The sequence below is a fragment of the Anomaloglossus baeobatrachus genome, chromosome 1 (assembly GCF_048569485.1).
Source record: "Anomaloglossus baeobatrachus isolate aAnoBae1 chromosome 1, aAnoBae1.hap1, whole genome shotgun sequence".
Taxonomy (NCBI): Eukaryota; Metazoa; Chordata; class Amphibia; order Anura; family Aromobatidae; genus Anomaloglossus; species Anomaloglossus baeobatrachus.
Genome location: NC_134353.1, coordinates 226,619,001 through 226,645,258, shown reverse-complemented (window position 1 = coordinate 226,645,258; position 26,258 = coordinate 226,619,001). Strand labels below are relative to the sequence as shown.

General features: G+C 43.0%; 1 protein-coding gene across 1 annotated transcript in view; it reads left to right on the top strand.

The window, feature by feature from the left end:
- The window catches only part of LOC142310787 (microsomal glutathione S-transferase 2-like), a 41,481-nt gene extending 17,161 nt beyond the window's left edge, over positions 1–24,320 (top strand). Inside the window, exons 2-5 of the mRNA XM_075348491.1 lie at positions 4,615–4,714; positions 11,805–11,875; positions 12,702–12,783; positions 16,150–24,320. Of these exons, the coding sequence (XP_075204606.1) occupies positions 4,615–4,714; positions 11,805–11,875; positions 12,702–12,783; positions 16,150–16,288 (392 nt within the window). The 3' untranslated portion in view covers positions 16,289–24,320. The remainder of the gene's footprint in view (positions 1–4,614; positions 4,715–11,804; positions 11,876–12,701; positions 12,784–16,149) is intronic.
- Positions 24,321–26,258: the final 1,938 nt, after the last annotated feature.

The window sequence follows — 26,258 nt, the reverse complement described above, 5'->3', positions numbered from 1 at the left end:
ACGGTGGCAGAAAAGGGTACTTATTCTCATCCGCCATTTATAAACAGCAGTCAGAAAAAAGTAAATAGCGCCCCCCCCCTTCAGTGTCGGAAAATCACCGGGGTTTCAGCTACCAGGGGTAGCTGAGACCCTAGAAATCACAATTTAGGCCATGTTTTCCGGTGCCCAGTCACATGATTACCGGTGCACACCAGAGAATCGTGATCATGATGCAGAAAATAGAAATGCCGGTAAAAAATGATTTATCTCCCCTCTGGCATGATCAAACATGTCAGATGAGAGATAAATCTCTTCCATCAGTGTGGCAAAGTGCCTCCCACCCTTGATCCACCTCCCCCTCACGATCGCCTAAAATGGCTGCCGCTGCGCGCGTCCTCCTCGTCAGATGAGGCAGGACAGTCGTCCCCAGGTCCAATCAGGTCACGACTGTCAATCCCCGGTTCCGCTGGTACCTCTTCCAGCATCGATTTCCCGCCACTGCTCCTTCTCCTTGTTGTCAGAAGAAATGCTGGCTGTATGCGCAGACAGCGGCTCTGCACTCAGTGATCGGGAGTGGACTCGGGGAGTGTGAGTGCAGTAAGCGCCATGTCACTGCAACCACACTCCTCACATGGAGTTCCTGCACTTCCAGAAAATATTGGAAGCGTTTTCTGAAAGTGCCACCCATATTCTGGAATGAGGTTACTGCAGGTCACTCTACCGTCCGTTGGACCCGGGCAGTGTAAGTGCAGTATTGTCAGGTCACTGCAGGCACACTCCTCACATGGAGTTCCTGTGCTTCCAGAAAATGGGGGAAGTGTTCCCTGAGCGTACCCCCGATATTCTGGAAGGTCCAGAATCATCGTGGGACCTCAAAAATGGATTGCGGCGGACCAGATTTTTTTTTTCTTTTCAAAAAATTGGTGAAAGAGGGGATGTGTTGCAGTGTTTTTTCAAATACATTTTTTTGTCTTCTTTATTTTTTTTTATTACTGACAGTTAGTTATGACAGGTATCTGATAAACACCGTGACATCACTAACCTCTATGCTTGATGCCAGGTGACATTACACAGTTGGTGTTAACCCCATATTTTACCCCGTTTGCCATGGCCCCAAGGCAACGGGATGAGCTGGGACGAAACACCAGGCTTGGCGCATCTAATGGACACTTCTGGGATGGCTGCAGCCTTTCATTTTTAGGCTGGGAAGGGCCAAATAATCATGGTCCTTCCCACTTTGAAAATCCCAGCTGTCCACTTTACCTTGGCTGGTAATCCAATTTCCCAACCCCATGTTTTTTTTTAAGTTATTTATAAATTAAAAAAAAAACAGCCTGGGGTGCCCTCCAGTTTGGATTACCAGCCAAGGGGAAGCCGAGACCTGTGGTCTGCAAAAATGGGGGGACCCCACAGTGGGTTTTTTTAATTACTTATTTATTTTTTGGCTAAATACAAGGATAAACACCCTTTAGTGCCACATGAAAGTTACTAAAGGGTGCCAGCATAGAATATGCAGGGGGTGGGACATTATATCTATCCATCCATCCATCCTAGCTTTTTAGGCTATGTGCCCATAATTAGGTTTTGCAGCGTTTAGGACGCACAGTGTTTTCGCTGCGTCCATAACGCTGCGTTGTGCAGTACAAGCGCAGTGGAAGGATTTTTAGAAATCCCATGCCTACTGTGCTTCTTTTCTCTGCAGCTTAGAAATGACCTGTGGCGCAGCTACTGAGCCTCAGCATGTCAATTTATGATGCGGAGATGAGAGTGTTCTCCACGGGGAGAATAGATCTAAAGTCTGCAGCTGCCTGAACACGAACCATGGGCACGGGCAGCTGCGTTCTCCTGTGGACAACACTCACATCTCCGCAGGAGGGCTGGCACTGTGTACTAGACGCCGTACCGCCAGATCGTAGGCACATAGCTTAAAAGTGAGAAATTTGTTGCGACAGCTACATTTTTGCGAAGTACCTGTGGATTCAAAATGCTTACTATACCCCAAATTAAAATCCTTGAGGGTTCTAGTTTCCAAAATGCGGTTACTTCTGGGGGTTTCTGCTGTATAGGTACTCTAGGGGCCCTGCAAATGCAACATGGGGCCTGCAATTTATTTCAACTTTTCCAAAATTTAAATGGTGCTCCTTCCATTACAAGGTTTCCTGTTTGTTCAAACAGAGGTTTTTGGCCACATGTGGGGTATCCCTGTACTCATAAGAAATTGGATAACAAACTGTGTGGTCCGCTTTTTTTTGTTGCCTCTTGAAAAAGTGAAAAAATTGGTGCTAAAAAACATTTTTTGGGAAAAAAAATGAAAATTTTCAATATGATGACCTACGATTATCAAATTCTTTAAAGTACTTATGGGTTCAAAATGCTCACTATATCCCTAGCTAAAATCCTTCATGGGTCTAGTTTCCAGAATGGGGTCATTTGTGTGAGGTGTCTGCTGTTTAGGTTTCTTAAGGCCCCTGCAAATGCGACATGGTGCCTGCAATCAATTTCAACGAAATTTGTGTTCCAAAATTCAAATATTGCTCCTTCTGTTCCGGGCCCTCCCATTTGTCCAAACAAAGGTTTCTGACCACTATTGGGGTATCAACATGCTGAGGAGAAACTGGGGAACATATTTTGAGGTCCATTTTGATTTATTTCTTCTAAAAGTGAATACATTGGGTTTAGAGCAACATTTTTAGGTAAAATGTAATTTTTATTTTTCATTCCGCATTGCTTTAGTTCTTGTGAAGCACCTGAAGAGTTAATAAACTTCTTCGATATAGTTTTGAGTACTTTAAGGGTGCAGTTTTTAGAATGGTGTCACTTCTGGGTATTTTCTGTCACCTAGGCCTCTCAAAGTCACTGCAAATGTGTTGTGGTCCCTAACAAAATGGTTTTATAAATTTTGTTGAAAAAATGGGAAATTATTGATAAACTTTGACCCCCTTCTAACTTCATAACCCCAAAAAATGTTGTTTAAAAATTGCACTGATGTAAAGTAGAAATATGGGAAATGTTATTTATCAACTATATTGTGTGATATAACTCTGGTTTAAGGGTATAAAAATTAAAAGTTTCAAAATTTTCATCAAACTTCCAATTTTTTTTCACAAATAAAAGCAAAGATTATTGTCCTAAATTTACCCCTATCATGAAGTACAACTTGTCGCGAAAAAACAATCTCAGAATCACCGAGATCTGTTGAAGCGTTCCAGAGTTATAACCTCATAAAATGACACTGGTTAGAATTGCAAAAATTGGCCCAGTCATTAGGGACAAAATTGGCTTTGTCCTTAAGGGGATAAAACATTTTAAATCTAATTCTCTGGTGTCCTGGTCTTTGTTTACAAACATCAAGCCCACTGTAACGGTCTTGTGCCATACTACTGGTTAGGAAAGTTTGGCACATGACAACTATGGCCACTGATTGGTACAAGCCACCAGCACAGCTCTTATCCAGGTAAGCATCATATATGAAAATTGTTGTCCAGATGATGATGTCAAAGAAAATCTGATTAATCACACAATGCCATTTTCTTCCAGTGCTCCGTGGTCTAGTTTTGATGCTCACTATAGACACATTGAGCATTGAAAAGGGGGTATCACCTGCCCCCTGACTGGCCTGTGGCTATGCAGTGATCACCTCACTGCGTATTATGGCCAGCATTAACTTTGTGTGAGATATTTGTGCTGTAGTAGCTCTTCTATAGGATCAGACAAGACTGGCCATCATTTTCTCCCCACTGATATCTATTAACGTTGGGCACCCATAATCCTGTCACAAGGAACACCCTACAAAGAATTTCCATTTTGGAGATATTCTCACCCAATTGTCTAGCCAATATAAATTTGCCTTTGTGGACCCAGAGATTTTTAATTAACCCATATACTACTCTGTATGTCTTATGAATGATTGGTATGAGTCTCGGGTTCTTGAGCTTCACTGATCAGCAGCATGTTTAAAGGGAATCTGTCAGCAGGTTTTTGCTACCTCATCTGATGGCAACGTAATGTAGGCAAAGAGATTCTGAATCTAACGGTGTATGAGTTGTGTGATACGAATCTCGTATCACATAGATTACTGGGTGCAGCCTTTCTCACATAATCAAAGAATTGAGTTTTAAGCATGTAGCTGAGCTCAGGGAGCTGTCCTGCCCACACCAGGCTCTCAGCAGAGATTGTGCCTTTACTGTGAGGTGTCAATCACAGCAGAGGATGCATTGGACTCCTGTGCACATGCCAGCTAGACCTAGCAATGTTAATCACAGGGTAATAAATCCATTAGTTTAGGTAACCAATTACACACACTGATAAGAGAAGCACAGTTGCGTTTCGTTTTTTAACCCTTACAGCATGCTGCCCTTAGCTTGCATAACAAAAACCTGCTGAGAGATTCCCTTAATTTTGGTAAAACATATTGAAAATAATTTTAAGTATTAGATACATTTTAAGTCAATTTCTGATGTCACATTGCCTCTGTGGAGGATGGTGCCCTGCGCCCTTGCATATAGTGTTACGTATGTAATTTTCAATAGATATGCTCCTTTCTAATTAAAATGTGATATAGTTATGCCAACAATAGCACCATTGTATCATAGAGGATAAAGTGATACTTTGTTAACCCTATACATTTTATTGCAGCGTATTTTGCGAACCTGGTAGGGAAGTCCAGAATTAAGCACAAGGTGATACCTCCAGCTGTCAGTGGAAATCCGGAGTTTGAGAGAACCTTCAGAGCCCAGTATGTAATTGGAACAAATCAAGAAGCTTATATCTGAGATCACTTATTAGTTTTATCTGCTATATTTTTATGTAAGGTATGGTTCACGTGTGTGTTGAAGGCTCCATTATGCTGTGCTATTAATCTAGTAACATGAAGTAATCCATAACAGAACCTGACAGATGCTATTAGAATCAATGAGGGTTGGAGAACTTTTTTTATCATAAGACACTGCACTGAATGTCAGTTTTCTGGTGTTATTATGGAGTAGAAAAACAGAATTTAAACTGCAGATGTAAAACTAGCCTAAAGCTGGTCATGTAACACTCACTAGGCCGACCACTTTGTTTTTTCCGCCTCCACCAAACACATGAATATGTGGCTCAGCAGAGCATTTTTATGTTTTCAGTGTAGAGAAGTGTGAAAGGTGTAGTAACACTGCCACCGGCAGCAGCTTTTCTCCACCGGGATGAAATAGGACTGGCCATTTAAACACAACCTTCCTGATAAGGGGGTCACATACTGTACATATGTAGAGTGGCACAAGGCAGTAGTCATGGATGAGGGATTGACTCCAGATGCCTGGTCCTGGCTCAGTGTGTGGACTTCAGCCATGTGGGTCGGGAACATGTAGGTCACATACAGTTGCTGTTGTCAGCTGGCCAGGACTGGATGACAACTCATGCACAAGGAGACCAGGAGTTCACTTTAAACCACAACTCTTACTGTACGGTTCATTTTCGTTCACATCTTTACATTGCAGATAGCGGGCACATATCTTCCAGCACGTTACAGGTTTGCACAACATTGTGAGACGAAGTTGCTTCCCTCTGGATTGCATCCAATCTACCTGGGACGGTGAATCCCAGTGCAACCCAGAACAGCGTTACAGGGTACACCATGATGGTCACCTTCCCTTCCTGCAGTCCCACATCCTTCTTAAGGCTATGTGCGCACTAGAAAGTGCCTTTTTCTTAAGGAAAATCCGGACGCTCTTAAAGAATCCCGCACCCGCGGTAAAAAAAAATGCACGAAAACCGCATGCGGTTTTAGAACAGTTTGCAGCGGATTTTACGCAGGTTCGACCCTGCGGATTTTTACCATTATCTATGAAAAGAAGTGACATGCTGATTAATTCCGCAGCGTAAAATCCGCGGGTATAAAAAACGCAGTGTGCGCACAGCATTTTTTAAAACCCATAGGATTTGCTGGGGAATGACTGCAGCAATATTAGACATATTTTCTGCAGCAAATCCGCGGCAAATCCGCTGCAAAATCCGCAGTAAATCCACAGCATGCGCACCGGGCCTAACGGTTCCCTAATGACGAGAGTAAAGCTTTGTTCACCCGAATATCTATCAGAAAATTTTGTGTTTGGTTGACTACGTTCTTACACCAGTTGAGATTAACCCAGTACCTTGACAGTTTAGATCCACGGGACTCTGGTCCAAGCGATTGAAACCTGGCGGCTGTATGGTAGACTGCAAATTTCTTACTTTCCAGCATCTCCGGCGCAGCTTTTAATTAATCAGGACTGGCGCCATGTTATTTGTGTGTCCTGCTCATCTCTATTTGTGACTTTTGATTTTTTTTTTGTTCATTCATTCATGCATTCATTCATTCATAGTCCTAGCAGCCAGAATTTTCTCATTTTTATATAGCATCAGTATATGATGTTGCTTTTTTGTGTCTGTAAGGCCATGTTCACACGTTGCATATATACTGTTTTTTTTATTTTCTGCAGGTGTATGCACCAAACTACACAATAATCTACTCTGATTATTGCATCTTTGCTGCATTTTTATGCCTTTTTTCCTTATTTGATGTTTATTTGGTGCAGATGTGGTCACGTTTTTAATAGTACAGAAAAGCTTTGATTCTGAGCTTAAAAATGGCAATTTTTTTTACCTGCAGTAGTCAGAAAAGACTTATTGCGTTCTGTGGTGTGGACACGTGCCAAAAACATGCACTAGAAAAATGCAACATTTACACTTTGTGTGAACACTGCCTTACCGTTACATGTTTATTACATTTTTTTATAGGTAATCTCTTATCTCCCTCTAGAATACAGCAACATAGAAATTCACTTATGTACAATGTATGTATGTTTGTATGTTTCAGCATAATCTGCCATTGGAGTCAGTGGTTGCAATGCAGCTTCAACATTACAAAGTTCTCCTGTTGACATCAGCAGAGCCTATGGCTCAAAGGGTTAGCTCTTGTCTGCAACTGTAGTGGTAGTCAGTTCAAATAATGGGGGCACCACAAAAGAGAGAATGTTAGATTTTTCAGTTAGAAAGACATTTACATTTTTGTAATAGTGTTTTTTTAGTAATTTCATTAGAACAAAACAATCTGATTATTTCTTCACCTCTAGAATACAGGTACATAGAAATACATTGCTATTTATCAGATGTATCTCTACGTACCTATATAATCTGTTTCTGATTTCCCTGCCTGAAATACAGCTCAAGTATACCAAATCCTGCCATCTCTGTGTGGGCTGCGGCTCAGAGGTAGAGCTGCTGCCTCTGGACAAGGAGTTTGTAAGTTCACATCTCTGGGAAACCAGAGAAGTGCATTGTTTATTTCAATTATATGTGTGTATATAGATGCTGCCCCTTCTCCCCCCGAGGAAGAGGAGCTACAGAGCTAGCGAAGAGAATTGAGGGGAAGACAGGACAAAGCCAGAACAGTCACACTGAATGCTGGACGGTTGGGTGCAATGTTTCAGGGGTATAGGCCACACTTTTAATTGGACACTAGTAGAGGTGTATAAGAAATATATTGTGTGATATTTTCAGCTGAAAAGATACCATTATACATATTAGTATATATAGCTCACATACAACTTTATCGTGCTGAAATACAGGTGTGTACTCTACTAATATAAAACTACGGTCATGGCCGATAGTGTTGGCATCCTTGAAATTGTTCCAGAAAATGAAGTATTTTTCCCAGAAAATTATTGTAATTACATACACATGTTTATTTCCTGTGTGAATTGGGGAAAAAAAGGCAAATTGGACATAATTTCACACATAAACCCAAAAATGTGCTGAACAAAATTATTGGCACTTTTCCAAAGTTGTTTACTGATCAGATTATTTTACTTTATATTTTGATAGATCGGACATTTCTGAACACAGTAATGATGAATATGTGTATTTTTTATATTACTATTTTTTAATTTTCCATGGGGAAAAAGGAGGTGAACTTTTGTGTTTAATTTTTTTCATATTTTTCAAAACCTTTTTTTCCCCACGTTTTATTTGTTTTTACTAGGACCCTTAGGAGACTTGATCTTCTTCCAGTCGCTTGTGCTGTACAGAGCGATGCTTCAGCACCACTCTTTATAGTACAAATGCTGCAGGAACCACATCATGACAGACACAGGGGTCATCAGCTGGCCCCCGACTGTCATGACAACCCATCAGTGCCCCGCGATCACGGCTTGGTGCTGCTGATGGGAGTGGGGAATGATGCACTCCCCACCGGCGTGCATAAAATCCCGCTGTCAAAAGTGCACTTTACACACAGCGACATCGCTAGTGATATCGCTGGTTATAGCACCCGCCCCCGTCTGTTGTGCGTCACGGGCAAATCGCCGCTCCTGTCACCTCCACGCAGCTATTGAAGGCAATAGCGCGATCAGCTGAGCTGTCACTGAGGTTACTCGCGGCCAACGCTGAATACAGCTGATCGCGCTATTACCTTCATTAGCTGCGTGGAGCTGTCAGGAGCGGCGGTGTCTGCTGCAGCTCCGGTCACCTCCATGCAGCAGAGCTGGAAGCTACGCTGGACCATCCTGGAGTACGCCGGACATGGAGGGCTTTTTCGGGCTTATTAAAGTGGTGAACCAGGGTATATGTTTGTGTTTTTTATTTCTAATAAAGGATTTTTTCGGGTGTGTGTGTTTATTTACTGTAATTTACAGATTAACCATGGAAGGAATCTCGGGGAGATGCCTGACATGATTAATCTAGGACTTATTGGCAGCTATGAGCTGCCATTAACTCCTTATTACCCCAATTTGCCAACACACCAGGGCAAATCGTGAACAGCCGGCTACAGTCCCAGAACTGTCGCATCTAATGTATGCGGCAATTCTGGGCGGCTGCTGACTGATATTGTTAGGCTGGGGGGCTCCCCATAACGTGGGGCTCCCCATCCTGAGAATACCAGCCTTCAGACGTATGGCTTTATCTGGCTGGTATTAAAATGGGGGGGACCGCACGCCATTTTTTTTAATTATTTAATTATTTATTTCACTGCACAGTATAGACACGCCCACCGGCTGCTGTGATTGAGTGCAGTGAGACACCTGTCGCTCAGCGTGGGGGGCGTGTCTGACTGCAACCAATCATAGGCACCGGTGGGTGGGGAAAGCAGGGAAAACGAGATTGATTAATGAGCGGCCGGCATATTCAAAGTAATTGTTGTCGCGCATTCTGTGCACAGCTGTTCCTCGCCGCGCTGGTGATCGGGGAGCGGTATGAGCCGTGGAAAGAAAAAAACCGAGCGCCAATGTAAGTATGACTGAGAACAGCAAAAAAAAAGGTAAGTATACTGACTTTAATTAAAAAAAAAAAATAAGATCGCTAGTGTAAAAATGCACACGCACGAAACGTGCTGAACACGGACATACTCAGTGTGCGGTACGTGCAGGCACGAACCCATAGACTAAAGCGGGTCCGTGCCTGCGTGCTGCCGGCCAAAAACGGACATGTTGTCCGTGTAGAAAAGCGCACACACGTACTTACCTCATGGACACACGCTCCGTGCGATTTTACGTGTGTGTGCCACACATGCCATCTACCATTGATTAACATGGGTCTCCGTATGTACGTGTCTCCGGTACGTGCAAATACGTATCGCACACGTACAAATTACACGGATGTGTGTTGCGGGTCTATGGGAGAGATCTGGGGACATCATACTATATAGGAGCACTGTAGACCCATCATACTGCATAGAGGAGAGCTGTGGGCCCATCTTGCTGTGTAGAGGGAAGCAGTGGGGAGATTATACTAAGTTTAAGGGAGCTGTGGGCTCCTTATGCTGTGTATAATGGAGCTGTGGGTGGCATTATACTGTGTATAGGGGAGCTGTGGACCCATCATACTGTCTGTACGGGAGCTGTAAGTGGCATCATACTGTGAATAGGGGTGCGGTGGACCCATTATATTGTGTATAGGAGATTTGTGTGCCCATTATACTGTGTATAGGGGAGCTGTGGGCTCTTTATACTGTCTATAGGGGAGCTGTATATGGGGGGACTCATGGGACATAATTAAAAGGGTGGTTCACCCATATTTTTTATTGTCTAGTTCGATATTATATTGAGAAACAATGTTTCTCTCAAATACCTTGTGTTGGCAATAGTGCCTGTGAGAGGCACTATTGCAGACCGCTGTTCCCCGTCCAGTGACGTCCCCGTCAAGTGCTGCACACGTCACATCCGTGCAGCCGGCTACATTCTGAGCCCATCTGCTCCCCCTCCCTCCTCCCTCCTCCCTCACAGCCCAGCGCTTCGAGTCGCTTGCTTGCAGCGTTCTGCTGTGAGGGAGGAGGGAGGAGGGAGGGGGAAGCAGATGGGCTGTGACAGCAGTGAAACACCGCACACAGCTCAGAGTCTGGAAGAATGCCGTGTGCAGCACTTGACGGGGACATCACTGGACGGGGAACAGCTGTCTGCAATAGCGCCTCTCACGGGCACTATTGTCAACACAAGGTATTTGAGAGAAACATTGTTTCTCAATATAATATCGATCTAGACAATAAAAAATATGGGTGAACCACCCCTTTAAATGTTAAGTGGGCACTAAAGTATTATTATTATTATTAATAATAATAATAATAATATAATTATTATTATAGGGGCACTCAGGGTATTGTGACCATCAAATACACACATGTGGAATCATTACTTTCTGGGGGCAAAATGTGGGCACTGTTTTCCAGGGCACTTAGACAGGGCTTTAATATCATCTAGGGGGCAATTTTACCATCTAGAAGACACAAAGTACTTTACCTTAAGGGATACAGTGGTGGCATTATTATGTGGGGCAGTGTGGAGAGCACTGTTCTTGTGCCACACAGCAGTTGCAGTAATAGTAACACATACGGCAGCAGCGGCTCAGCATTGGGGTATCAGCAGGATGAGGAGGTTGTGCAGGTTGGGATTAGATGGAGACGGTGCTGGAAATGTGAGAAGTCAGATGTGTCTTTGTTGTAAATTCTACAGACAAGTCATTGCTCGAAGAAGTTGTCATATTGGTCTAGGCCAGATGGAAGAGACAGGAAAGGAGACCAACTCCATCAGGAAAAACATCAGCTGTAAGGCTGGGGCCACACGGGGCACTACTGCGATGCTTGCATGACACTCAGCTCGCGCTGGCAGCACAGCAGGAGCCGAGTGTCATGCTTGTATCCCTGCGACTGTGGTCCGACTGTTCAAGCAAACCTCAGCTGCGGGGGGCGGGCCGGCGCTGCGGAGGGGCGGGAGGGATTTATCTCCCTTTCTCCTCCGTAGCCGGCTATTGCAATTCTCGCTCTGCACGCGCGGTACACCATTGTACCGCGAGTGCAGTGCGATTTTTCTCTCGCCCCATTCACTTGAATGGGTGCGAGAGAAGAGTCTTGCATTACAATCGTAGCTTGCTGCGATAGTTTTCTCGGTCCGATTAGGGCTGAGAAAATAATCGCTCATGTGTGCTGACACACAGGCTAGAATTGGTCCGAGTGGAATGCGATGGTTTATCGCACTCTACTGGCACCGATTTTCTCGTCGTGTGGCTTAGGCCTTAGTCACCATCTATAACTGCACTGTAAGCTATTATATGTTCTGCAGGTCTGGTATCTACCACTATACGGTATTATTGGTGTTGGTCTTGCAATCTGCTGAGGTCCCAAATACCCCTTCTGAATTAGGGGGCACCACCGTAGTTGTAAACTTGGTTACCGGTTAGGGACCCACTGAGATGTTTTACCCCCCTGAGCTGAACCCCAAGATAAGCTTCTGAGCTATATACTACTAATATACAGCTATATGCTGTGCTAATATATAGCTATATAGTCTACTAATACACAACTAATTACTCTTTTGCAGACAAAACTGTATTGAATTCTATGCAACATTTTTGGTCGATCTCTGGGTCGCAGGCTGGTTCTTTAATCAAGGTAATTTACTTTTCTTGAGATTATAAATGTAGTAAATGTTCTATCAGGGGACTGTATGATTAACAGATTGTCATTCTACAGTTTAGTTTAATAAGGGACATATGTTAGAAATGTTTTAATATGTCAAATATGTCTAATATTGTGTAGTTCAATATTCCGATGGTGTAACTAGGCTGTGCAACATCTCACATCTCAAGGAAATTACAGAAAACAGAAGTGGAGACATCTAATTTATCAATGGCTAAATTGACTGTAAATTCTTTAGTCAAAGGCGTAATTAGAACATTTATACCATCTCTATAAGGAAGAATACAGCAGGCGTTAAGGTTAGGCTCACATCTGCTTTTAAAAATTCATTTTTTCTGTTCCATTGTAAGAATAGAGAAATGGAATTCAGGCAGAAAACTGATCTGACACGTGCCTTGTTAAAAGGGGGTTTTCACCCTTGATTTTTTTTTAAGTATGAAAAAGACAAAAAAACCCCCCAAAAAACAGAATCCACCTTACCAAACCCCAATGCTTTTATTCTATTGTTACGGGGTCCCTCAAAAATCTGTTTGGTACCTCTGCGGGAGAGGCATGTGACTGCTGCAGCCAATCTGTGTGATTCCTCTCTAGACTTGATTGGCTGCAGCAGTCACATGCCTATGAGTCGGGGAAGAAACCTCAGAGACTGGCAGGAGACCTTGCTGCTTTGGAAGATGAGGGTCAGGGATGGGTAGGTCATTATGCTTTGTATTTACAGGCTGCTGTGTACTTCTATGATTTCAATCAAACGTTGTTTATACATAGCTGACATATGATGGACTTATGACTTGTATTTCAGAGCTAGCCTCACTATTTGGTTTACTATACATCTATGGACGTCACCTTTACTTTTATGGATATGTTCAATCTGCTAAGGGCAGGTAAGTTGGGCTCACAATGTATATAAAGTGGTGAATTCTCACTGGATTATTTTTATGTTATTCTGTTTTGTCATTTCTGTCATATGTACAGAATAATCATTTCAAAAATATATTTTAATAATACAGAGAAACATTTTCCGCTATCATTTATATTAGTCTTTATTTTCTAATTCAAGTAGTTAAAAGCTCTGCACGGATTTAGAATCTTCAGTGTTGACATAGATTGCAAAGATAACACACTATCCTGCATCCACCACTAGAGGGAGCCGAAGAACTTAGCGGATAACCATAGAGTTCACTATAGGACATTACACTTGGAGATCCTCTTGGTGGCTCCTTTTGTTGGCAGACAAATCTGGCATCATGGTATATATTAGAGATAAAATCACGTCACATTACATTTTGGGGGTTATTGTAATTGTATCCTCCACATTTTTTTTTACATTAGACAAAATATCCAGCATTGCATTTGCTATATTGACTTTCCAAGCCTCTAGAGGAATTATAATTTTGCTGCTAAGGGACTTATATACTAAGCGTGTTTTCGACATTATACAAAGCTGTCAATGTTTGATCCAAGGGATGAATCAAAATATGATTTGTTCCTGTTGCTGTCTTACAACGTGCAGAGTTCTGTAAGACCTGAGTACATGTACAGAAGAAAAGCTAAATTTGTGATATAATTGTCCCGGTATTATACAGGTAAACCTAATGCATTAGCTTAAAGGGAATGTATCATCCAATAATTTTATATGGGGTTTATCGACATAAATAATCTCAATGTTTTCAGCAGTCACAATAATCTGTTTGCTGTAGTTTTTCCATAGTTTTGACAAGTGTATACTTTTTGAACATTTCCTGAAGTATGCTGTAATTTTCTCATAGGCAGTTATTTACCAGACGAAGGCCAGAAGTGTGTTCTTTTCGCTTCCATCTGGCAAGTAAACGCCTCCTCCTCTTTAACAGTGTAGAAAATTGCTGTAAACTGCACTTTCCTGTAAAAAAAAAACATACATCTTGCAGCAGACATATATTTGTAAAGGCAGTCTATGGGTGACAGATACCTAGGCATCCATCCAGACTGTGCGTATACCTCCTGAGCGAATGCACCTGACACAAATGCTTCCTTCCTTGTCCACTATCTATACTGCTGTGCAGATTGGGACAGGATGAGCATTGACATCTCATCATTGGAGGTTGGATGAGTTGGTGATAGTTCTATTGAACTACCAGAGGTTGTATATTGTGAGAGAACAGAACTCATTTTGTTCTTATTGTATCCATCTTGTCTTCTAAGTAATGATGTCATAAGGTTCAGCTAACACTGATGGGAGGGGAAGTTTAACATTTCTGTTCATGCCCGTAGTGCTCATATTGGTTCATAGTTCAGAGGGGACTTGTTTGACCCTATATAGACTAGTGACATGTACTAATAAAGGAGAATTCTTTGAGTACACCCTACTAAGCATGTGTGCTGTGTTGATTTCCTGAGCGCTCGGAAAACAAATCTTTTTCATTTAAAGTTCAAGACGCATAGAAGGAGTGTATTTCACTCACAATATACAGGTAAAACTCCCTGGGCCTGGAGTCTGTGATGGTTTATGGTATTTCTGCTAATTGAGTCCCATTTGTTGCAGCTTTCATAAAGCACATAGACCCTGCTGGTCTATCTATAGTAGAGATCATACGTGAAAGAACAAGATTTTAAAAAACAAACTTAATGGCATTGATTCATCAAAGCTTTTACCACACAGTACTTTTGAAAAGTAACTAAATATTTGTTCAATGTGTTGGAGACCAGGCATACTTATGACCGCCCACCTGATTAATAAAAGGTGCCATACTTTTTTTTTAAGCTAGAAATGTGTGTGGCACACAGAGGTGCATGCCACTCATAAGAAGCGCTGAATAAAATGACGTGGCCTCTTAATGAATTCAGCACCTTGTGTAGTCCATCAAGACTGGCTCAGCACAAAATCAATCGGCTCCATTGTTTCTCCTCTATTTATTTACGTCATATTAATGAACTAATATAAATGTCCGCACATGACAATCTTGCATAACAAGGTGGGGCCGCCGGGCATAAAGGTGCAGAGGGATTTACTGTACCTCTACATGACTTTCTATAAATGCTTCTTCCCCTTCAAACCCAACAGTGAAAACATTATGGCATCCTGCACCACATTCCCTATTATTAAAGGGAACCTGTCACCAGATTTTTCCCTATTAAACCAAAAATATCACCTTCTGCCGCTCCTGGGCTGCATTCTATGAAGGTGCACCTTGTTGCTGGACCCCTTTTGAGACCTCCAAAACAAGTTTATAAAATATTACCTTTACGTATGCAAATTTGTTTGGTTGGCCAGATGCGTGGGCTCTATTTCGCCTTCTGTCCCCCCCTCCTGACGCTGTTTGCCGTCCCCCAGTCTTGATTTGCTGGATGACAACAGCCCCATCATCCTCCACGCTGAAGCCGAAGTCTCGCGCAGTTAGCAGAAGCCACTATCGCAGGCCTGAGCAGAATCTTTCCCTCTCGCGCGCCGGTGATGTATTTGTGCAGGCTCGAGATTATGGGCGGGTACTAGGATGACGCTGGTGAGGTCATGCACAGCAGCGCCCATAATCTAGAGCCTGCGCAAATACATCACCGGGGCGCAAGAGGGATAGTTTCTGCTCAGGCCTGCGATAGTGGCCTCTGCTAACTGCGTCTGCGCGAAACTTTGGCATCAGTGTGGAGGATGACGGGGCCGTCGTCATCCATGCAAATCAAGACTGGGGGACGGCGAACAGCCGCAGGAGGGGGAACAGAAGGTGAAATAGATCCCGCCCATCTGGCCAACCAAACTAATTTGCATACGAAAAGGTAATCTTTTATAAAGTTGTTTTAGAGGTCTGAAAAGGGGGTCAGCAACAAGGTGCACCTTCATAGAATGCAGCCCAGGAGCTGCAGAAGGTGATATTTTTGGTTTAATACAGAAAAATCTGGTGACAGGTTCCCTTTAAAGTAACGAAAATATTTGAAAAATATATTATACTTGAAAACTCTATTTGAACAATAACTATTTTTCTGATGACACATTCCCTTTAAGAGATTTATCCAATTACTTTTGTCCAAATAGTGTATTTGCATGGTACTGTAACATGGAGACCTAATTCAGTGACACATCAGGATTTCTAAGACAAACCTAATTCAGACCTGCTACATCTGTACCGATACCTGCACAATGTTTCATAATAGAGAATATATGTTTCTTATGCAATTTTCTTACTATGAAAGCTGATAGCGCTTTCAGTGCAGTGACATAGTCACATTTTATCGTTATACGTCCACTGTGGCTAATGATAGTTTTGTGACTTTTCCACTAGGCTAAAGGGATTCTCTCTGTGCAAGATGGCACTGATCCTGCTACTGGTCATGTCTGTGACGGGACTCACCAACAGTCTCCTGGACAAATACATTCACCTGAACCTGCTGAATAAAATTGGGCACATAGTCCTGGGATAAGGAGGAGGAGAAGATGGTCATTTTTTATAATCGTCGTTATCATTTTAAACTTATGTTAAGACTATGTTATGCATGTAATATCTTTTTACAGGCTGACACTTACGGCATTTTGGTGTCCAGTGTCCTCTATATTTTTCTGGATTATTTCTAAGGTTTCCTGTGGCAATCTTCAGCAGGGGGAGCTGGTGAGTTGCAAAGTACCAGTCAAAAGGTGCGTTTATACTCTCAGACATACGGTATTAAAGGGAACCTGTCAGGTGCAATATGCACCCAAAATCATGAGCAGTTCTGGGTGCATATTACTAACCCCAGCCTAACTTCCCCTGTATCTAGTAGCATACATAAAGAGATTTTTAGAAAAGTATTTATAAAGATTCTTTATGATATGCTAATGAGCACAGGTACTAGTCCCAAGGGCGTTACTTCCTGTGCTCATTCCAACCTTTTAGCATGTTGGTACATCCACAGGGGCATGCCAACATTCTATTCAATGCAGCATCACCAGCGGTGACGCGTGTACCTGTGTCCACTGTCACCGCTGATTCGAAGTCCCGGTATTTTCGGTCATGTGCACTAAACCTCTCTGAAGCCGGGACGCGTACACCCATTACCAGCTGTACCGGGCAGTCAGAAGAGCGATGACAGTGGATACAGGTACACGCGTCACTGCTGGTGATGCTTCATTAAATCGCATGTTAGCACGTGTACTACCATGCTAAGAGGGCAGAACGAGCGCAGGAACTAACACCCTTGATACTAGTCCCCACACTCATTAGCATATCATAAAGGATCTTTAGAAATACTTTTTTAAAGATCTTTTTATGTTTGCTACTAGATGCAGGGATTAGCAGTATGCACCCAGAACTGCTCGTGATTATTTGGTGCATATGGCATCTGACAGGTTCCCTTTAAACAACCACCAATAGGCAGTCATTTCATAACCTGCTTAGACTTTCTTATGTGAACAGAATTATCAGCAGTAGATCTTTCTTTGTGCACTGACTGTGATTCTCAACAGCACATTTGTTTACACAGGTCGATGCGCTGTCAAGAACGATGAATTTTAAGTAAGCTTGTTGGTCAGATGATTGACAGCCTGTTTATATTGCCCAATCATTGGGAAAGGAGCTGTTGAAAGGACTTGTTTACAATAATCGGCCTGTGTAATGCACATAAAGCCTTTTTGATCCAGAGTCACATTCTGGAGTCATAGCGCCCAATTCATCATGCCAATCTTGATGAAGAGATTTGCTAGAGTAAGATGCTCCTGGATTCATTAAGAGGCATATGCCTTCATGAATCAGCAGCGTTGGTCAAGTGGTGTACACCTCCTACTCCGGTCCCTGCTGGAGTAAGATTAGTGGTGTAGAAAACTCCATAAGTCATTATGAATTTAATGAGCGGCGGTCACCATGGCCTCGTCTCACCCCAACTATTCCCACTTCAACAAAGCTTTGCGAAAATAACATCAAAACCCCAAGAGTTGAAACATTGTATGGCAGCCCATCATGCAACTTTTCAAAGCTTTTTATGCCAGAATACTAGCATAAGATCTTTAATCAATCGTGTCTATTGTTTTCATCATCTTCATGCACATAAAGGCAAAACAAGAGAGACTGGATAATAGCTATGAAAAATAAGTCTTTATAACCAAGGAGGAAGAAATAGGAGAGTCTTGAGAATTTTTATTCTACCTCACGGCAATTTCATTGTGCTTCAGTGTTTTTATTCATAACGGGTATATGGAATACATTACTGAAAGGGCTAGAGGACCGAACTGTTTACCCCTCATCCGGCTGTAAATATATATAAATACTGTATATATTTAAAATCTATTCTCTAAGTGGGTCAAGGTGTAAAATGTGTGCCTACCTAGCTTTCTTAACTGTTTATAACTACTTATGCAATACTATTGATTTATTCAATTAAACATTAGTATATATTACATTATCAACAGTGGATCCAGATTACTGTGTCAGGCACAGAACATATTAAAAACAATCATTTGCTGCCCTTAAAGCCCCTTTACCAACATGTTTCGCCACATTCACTGTGCCATCAGGGGTCTGAGACACTATAGAAATATATATATAATTCCATATTGAATTAGTTAAACAGGCACAGAGTTTGTTTTTTTTCTTCTTGACCCACTTGAATTTACTTTGGCAATATATAAATAAAAATGTAATATTTTATATAATATACATAATTAAAATACAAGTTATATTTTAATATAAGGACCTGTTAATAAAAGGCCAAAGTGGTGAGGCCGGCCAGCCCTTTTAGTAATGTATTATATTTGGAAATATTTCTCTTCTCAGGAAACCTTTGTATTATCTATCCTATTTTGAGTTCATGTATTTTTAATTTGTGTGACAAAAGTAAATATCCTGTATGCACTGGTGTTTCTACAATAGACATTAAATGAATATAATCTGCCCTCAACTGATATAAAGTGATAAAGGTATACATTCCAGCTTTTCAGAAAATGTCATAGAAGAACTAATGAAAATATTGAAGCCATTAAAAGTTATCTCAAGATTACCGCAACTATAAATCCGGTACTATCACTTAATTGTATGTATTCTCCCATCCTGAGAATTACTGTATATTAGATGTATAGCAGGAATTACTCAAAAATCTAACTTGGTGTCCATTCTACAGTAGTACTCTTGTTACATAGGGGAAAAGTATATCAGCAGATGTTATCTTTTGTAGATGGAAACTCTTCCTTATGAGAGACCTATTTAAATGAGTTTAGTATAATACCCTCAAAAAGTTATATTAAGTACCATTTCATCCAGAGAACTGACCTCCAAAGGGCTAAAGAAGGCCCAGATGGACACTGTGGACTCACAGCAGATGTGACATGATTAGAAATGTGCGAACCCAAACTGTAAATTTTGGGGTTCATACCGAACACAGACTTTACAAAAATAATCAGTGATTGAGTTTGGAGTTCAGGTGCTTTACGTATGCTGGCCATTCAATCAACCATCGCTGTGCTCGGGTACGCTCAGTGTCTGAATGGCTCTCACTGGGGGTAACAGCAATATTGCAGTGTGCACCCCTAGAAAAAACCCTGCTCTCCTTTTCCCGGAAGTGCTCTGTTTATGACTGGCTGTATGTGGGTGGAGAGCTGAACTGCCCAATCAGTGACTTAAATTGAGGTTCAGGTCAAGTCTGGATCCGGCTGAACCCGCTGAACCGAACTTCTACAGGTCCACTCATCGCTAGACATGATCTCTGTCGGCACTGCTAATTTGAATAAAGTCATGTAGGACTCTATATGCTTTAATACTAGAAGTCCCAAAAATTTCGAGCTCCCCCCTGAAGTCCCGAAAGAGGGTCAAATGACCCTTAGACTATCGTTTTTATTTAGAATCAAAACAAAATGTTAATTTGAAATGTTTTATCTTGCACATGAGGAGACTCCTCCTCTACCAAAAAAGAGAGCTTGGTTGGCGAGTGAGCCGACAAAGACCGCAAATCCTTCAGGTCATTCGACCAGTCTCTGGGTTCCAAAGGTAGAAATGTTAAATGACCCCTCTCTGGGACTTCTAGTGTTAAAGAGAAACTGTCATCAGCTCAAAAGTGACTCATTTTTATGTTAATTAGTTTCCTTTATCCGCCGTACAGTTTCAGAGTAAATGGCCTTTTTCTTTAGCACTTATTTCTAATAGAGTTTTCCATGGGGGTGTAGATTCTCTGGGGTCATGTCTTTAGGCTGTTCTCTATTATTAGTCTGTGACCAGTTGGTAAAGACCATAACAATTAGCAAAAAATAAAAAGGCCCATATCTCTGGAATCGTATGGTGGTTTTAAATAAAAAATAAATATATAACAGAAACTGCCACTTCATAACCCATTTCAGAAAGAATAGAAATGCTTTGTGATAAGATTCCCTAAAAAGAAATCTCTATTTTTTTGTCCAAGCTTACATAATGCTTAGTAACGGTTTACATTTGTGCCTCGAATTACCATGGCCTCAATGTTGCAATATTTTCCACATTATCTGTTTTTCTTCATGCAGTGTAACTTAAAACCACATTTGGGAAGATCTGGATGGGACAAAGGCGGACAGTTAGGGCAGTACCGTAAGGAACAAACTGGGGTACACAGTGTAAGGGGGTGTAAGGTTCGGCCGCCCCACATCTGCGTGTCTGCTGTGTATAAAATGTAATGCCTAAAGTTTATGTTATGGTGTAATGTGTTTAGGTGGCCACAATGTGTAAGCTGCTTCCCTGGTGCTCCCGGGCAAGAGGGGGTGAGTGAAGGGGAGGGGCTTAGTTTGAAAAAGAGCAGTTAAGAAGTCATTTGGTGTGAGGAGATTCTCTGAGGGAGAGAAAGAGGCTGGGTATGTGAGAGGCGTGATTCAGGAAAACCCCAATAACTTTAATTTGGGGTGACTTTCGGGGGCGAATTCGGGTGTGGACTTGCAAGTACGGCCCGCCTGGTGGCCATTCCCTGGCGGATACCTGACAAATCTCCTCGATCAGTGGAAGGTCGGTGGGCTCTTAAGAGAAGAGTAGGACCTGACTGACTGGAAAGACTGTTGAGTCTGCTGTGGATAGTGAAGTTGAAGGGGAGGATAAGAAGCTTAGATACCCTAACGGGACACGAGTACCAGGGAAGCAGCTGACCGGCAAAATGTACAAATTAACACTAGCTCTGGTCGCTAATGGCAAGGACCGAAGAGAAAAGTCGGAGCGTATGTCCAAAGGACGGTATTTATTAAGAATGATGTCCCCTGTAACTAAAAAGCGATGTGCCAACTGCTGGCGAAATGTTCCAAGTAAACAGATGTTTTTGTTCAGAAAAGACTGTCAGTGTGTGGTATTTGATGGCACTGGGACCTGCTGCAATCGGCAGCTGGGAAGCGGTCCTGAAGATGGAACAGGCCCTGGCCTCCGGCCTGCAAGTGCCCCGCACCACAAGTCCCAGCAACCCTTCACCTGCAGTAGAGGGGCAGACACGGTGCAGAGAACTGTTCCAGGGCTGCCCTGCAGCAAACCGGGAGTATCTGTCACGACTACTACTGTCACGACTACCACTGCACCCCGCTGCCCATCTAACAACAGGGATGGTAACCCTCACCTCTAGGGGTTGTGTGAGGACACAACGCCTGTAGATGACTGATGTGCTGTAGCTGTGACCCATACAGTTTGTCAAAGTGGAGAATATCACGATGTGTGGGCTGCGTTCATAGAAATGTGAAGATCTGAAGTGTCAAAGCAAGGCTTTTTATTCACTTCAATGCCAAATCTCATTTGTTTTTATCATCCTTGAGAATTGTGCTGGTCCATTGCTGAAACGCATTGGCATAAATATAAACCTTGACCCTCCAGATCTCCTCCTTCCTGTGAGCATAGTGTGCACATCATGATATTACAATACCACAGACACTGCCCATCTATGGCACAAGTGACTGGATGTAAAATCCGACCAATCTCCACTGGTGGTTTTTTGGTAAAACACTTGTATTTCTGAAGTGCATGTTCTGACTGGCTGTCTACAGTAGTAGTGCCACCCCGGAGTCCTACATGTAGGGCAGCATCATTGTAGTTTTCTCTGTATAGAAATTGATTTACAGATTTGAGCATTCTTTAAAGAGTTTGTCCAACAGTAGATTAATTTACAGTAGTTTTTTTTTTAGTTCTGTATGGATTCATTAAAAATAATAAATGGAGCCATACTCACCTTTCACTGCCCTCATGGATTCAACGCAGGCTGCTCCAGAGCTCTATGCCAACTCTGGAAATGGTGTCTGCTCCATTCAGACGTTCCAGCTCTGCTGCAGCCTGTAATGGCTGTAGAAGAGGATGTCATCAGAGAAACGAAGGAGAATGGGGCACACATTGCTTCCGGAGCCTGTGGAACTATGTTTCTGTTCTCTGTGCTTAGTGTGGCACACACAATGCAAATATAGAGCTAACTTCTCTCCTTTTTTCTGGTTTCAGGTGGAATTTTAATATTACCCAGACCTATTAGGTGCCACATGTGAGATTGAACAAGCATCGCATGCTATTTGCTTACCCACAATTTTTCAAAGATGTTATGAACTTTGTATGGCCCATTTTGTGAAATCATGTCCAATATTTGCTTTCTTTTTTTTGTTGTTCCAATGCACACAAAAGAAATAAACATGTGTACGACAAAATGTGTAAGGCCGGGGCCACACGGGGCACTAGTGCGATGCTCACATGACACTCGGCTCGCGCTGGCAGCACAGCAGGAGCCGAGTGTCATGCAAGTGTCCCTGCTACTGAGGTCCGACCGTGCGAGTGGACCTCAGCTGTGGGGGGTGGGCCAGCTCTGAGGAGTGGCGGGCCGGCACGGAGGAGGGGAGGGAGGGATTTCTCTCCCTCTCTCCTCCGTAGCCGGCTATTGCGATTCTCGCTCTGCATGCGCAGTGTGAGTGCAGTGCGATTTTTCTATCGCCCTATTCACTTGAATGGGTGCGAGAGAAAAGAGTCTCGCATTACAATCGCAGCATGCTGCGATTGTTTTCTCGGTCCGATTAGGGCTCAGAATATAATCGCTCATGTGCGCTGACACACAGGCTAAAATTGGTCCGAGTGGAATGCGATGTTTTATCACACTCCACTCGCACCGATTTTCTCGCCGTGTGGCTTAAAGTACCGTCACACTAAGCAACATCGCTGCTGAGGAACGACTTTTGTGACGCAACAGCGATGTTGTTGTGTGTGACATCCAGCAACAACCTGGCCCCTGCTGTGAGGTCGCTGGTTGTTGCTGAATGTCCTGGACCCTTTTTTAGTTGTTGCTCTCCCGCTGTGAAGCACACATCGCTGTGTGTGACAGCGAGAGAGCAACAGCTGAATGTGCAGTGAGAAGGGAGCCGGCTTCTGCGGACGCTGGTAACCAATGTAAATATCGGGTAACCAAGGAGCCCTTTCCTTGGTTACCCGATATTTACCTTCGTTACTAGCGTCCGCCGCTCTCACGCGGCGAGTGCCGGCTCCCTGCACACATAGCCAGACTACACATCGGGTAATTAACCCGATGTGTACTCTGGCTAGGAGTGCAGGGAGCCAGCGCTAAGCGGTGTGCGCTGGTAACCAAGGTATATATCGGGTTGGTTACCCGATATTTACCTTAGTTACCAAGCGCAGCATGCTTCCACGCGTTGCTGCTGGCTGGGGGCTGGTAACTGGTTGCTGGTGAGATCTGCCTGTTTGACAGCTCACCAGCAACCCGTGTAGCGACGCTCCAGCGATCCCTGCCAGGTCAGGTTGCTGGTGGGATCACTGGAGCGTCGCTTAGCGTGACGGTACCTTTAGGCCTAATTGAAATCATTTTCAGGCAGAAATTACTTCATTTTCTGCCAACACTTTCAGCCATTACTATCCTAAGGAATGTTTAACTGGATTGCATTGTATCTTTGGAACTACCTGAACTGAAGAGATAAGAAACAATTAATGAGAAGCAACAGATAAGTAAAGGAAAGTATTTGTATAGATATTCTGTATTTGTGGGTAAATGTGTGCATCTGCACACCTAGAGGCCAATATTCTCAGCTCAGGGACTTTCAGAATATGAAATGTATTTTTGCCATCATAATTTACAATACAACTACATATGCTTCAGTACCATCTTACATATATTTTCTGCTATATATGAGTATGTTACTGTACCCAAAACACCTGCATGTGTGCCCCAAATGAAAAATTATTTGCATACTGCCTATTGGGCTGAGCTATACTGTCATCTGTATGGAGAGCTGTACAGGTTTTGCCGCAGGATTTTTTTTCATTTTGGAGACACTTTTACATAAGTCACTACATTACTGTAATGAAACTTATACTTTGGAAAATTCGGAATGCAATATATACTTTTACTATAGTCTTTGGCTATTTTATAATTTCTTGTCTGCCTGATATAATAGTGTGTGGCTTTTGATTAAAATGTTATACCCAAGTATTGCTCAGCTGTCACATATTTCATTCATAGAACTATTAAATTGTAATATTCATTATTATTTAAGAAATTAAACTTTCCAATCCGACTGTGCAGCAATGAGATTTGTTTAATGAAAAATTTGCAAATTTAATACTAAATTGTCTTTCAGTCTATTTTAAAATGATTCCATTATTATTGTAAGGTCTAAGTTGCTTCACTTTTGTGGAGAGTACTTTATAGCATTTTACTACTGCTCACACTGATGTACAGTAGAGATGGGCGAGCAATAAAATTCTTGGGTGCTCGTTACTCGGATCAAGCAGGTCAGACGCACTGAAAGGGCTCAACTTGAATAACGACTATAATGGAAATCAGTGATTGGGCAGTTTGGTTTCATGCGGCGTGCTGCTCTATATACGCACCAGGTGTCATGACGACTTGAAATCTGTTTACACTGCAAAGTCGACACACCGCCTTGTGCATCTGTGTTGCTTATGCCCCCGTCACACACAGCGAGATCGCTGAAACGTCACAGGTTTTGTGACGTATCAGCGATCTCGCCAGCGATATCTCTGTGTGTGACATGTAGCAGCGTGCAGGCCCCTGCTGCTAAGTTGCTGATTGTTACAAAATGATCAGAACCAATTTTTGCTCGTTGGTCTCCCGCTGTGCAGCACGCATCGGCGTGTTTGACGGCGGGAGACCAAAGATCTGAATGTGCAGGGAGCCGGAGTCAGGCAGCCTGTAAGTGGCGGCACGCTGGTAACCATGGTACACATCGGGTAACTATGCAAAGCGCTTTGCATAGTTACCCGATGTGTACCCTGGCTACCAAGCACAGCGTCGTTACACGGGTCGCTGGTGGCTGGTCTCTGATTGCTGTGAAGATCTACCTGATTAACAGCTCACCAGCGACCATGTAGCGACACTCCAGCGATCCCTGCCAGGTCGGATCGCCGGTGGGAACACCGGAATGTCGCTACGTGTGACGGGACCCTTAGTCAGAGCTGGGTGTCGATGAGTTTTGTGCTCACTGGTGATCGGTCTGGCCGAAGTTAATTCCTGCTAGCCTGTGAGTTGCTGCTGGGCTCACAGGTTACGGAAGACCTATCACAGCCATCTCCACCCTTTAAAAGGTGGTGGCTCCTGTTCCTCCATGCTGAATGTAACGAAAGCGACCCAAGTCTTGGTGCATTGTGATTCAGCTTCTTGAGCACTGCTGTATGCTATTGTGGTGTGTTGTGGAGATATTCTTCTTGTTGTGTATTTCCTTCCTTTTCTTTATTCCCCCCCTTGTCCACATATTGTCTTTACCTCCGTGAGTGACTGCTGCGAGTTACAGTTTTAGTTCTCCCCTGTCTGTCTATTTGTGTGGGGATTTATCATGCCAGTCCTGGCCACCTCCCGGGTATATTGGACATACCAGTAGAATGGGCAGGTTAAATCAACCAGCTTGTCCACTGCTGTATTAGGCAGGGGGGCTGTGCAGTCAGTGAGAAGGCTCCAATAACAAGTCGAGGAGAGCCTGTAATACTTACATATTGGTAAGTGCCAGAAATGGCCCCAGTATATTTCTTATAGGGGTTTCCAGGCTTCCTACTCTTTGTGACTGCAGACTTATGAATCTTCACAGTGCGCAGTGTGCATGCGCCAAGAGCAGGCAATTGTGTAACTGCAAGCATGTGATTTGCATACATGTGGTCACATGTCGATTAGAAAAGCATGGCCTCACTCATTGCAAGTGAATTGAGTGAGGTCAAGCACATCTGGTTGGAATGTGGCTGGAAGTAGCCAAATCACATATTTGTGGTCAAATGACCACTCTAACAATTATTAGGGCTGGAATTGATAGACGCTGAAAGGAGCAAAGAAAAATCAGCAGGGAAAGTTTTTCCGCTGTGGACACCGTTTATAGGGTTCCACTATAGTCCGCAGGAAATTCTGAAAATAGTCAGTCCTTTTCGCCATACGGAATGGTACTGTCTGGAAGACCTGGGGGGGGCATTGGGGGCTTTATGGACATCAGCAATTACTTAATGTGCATTAT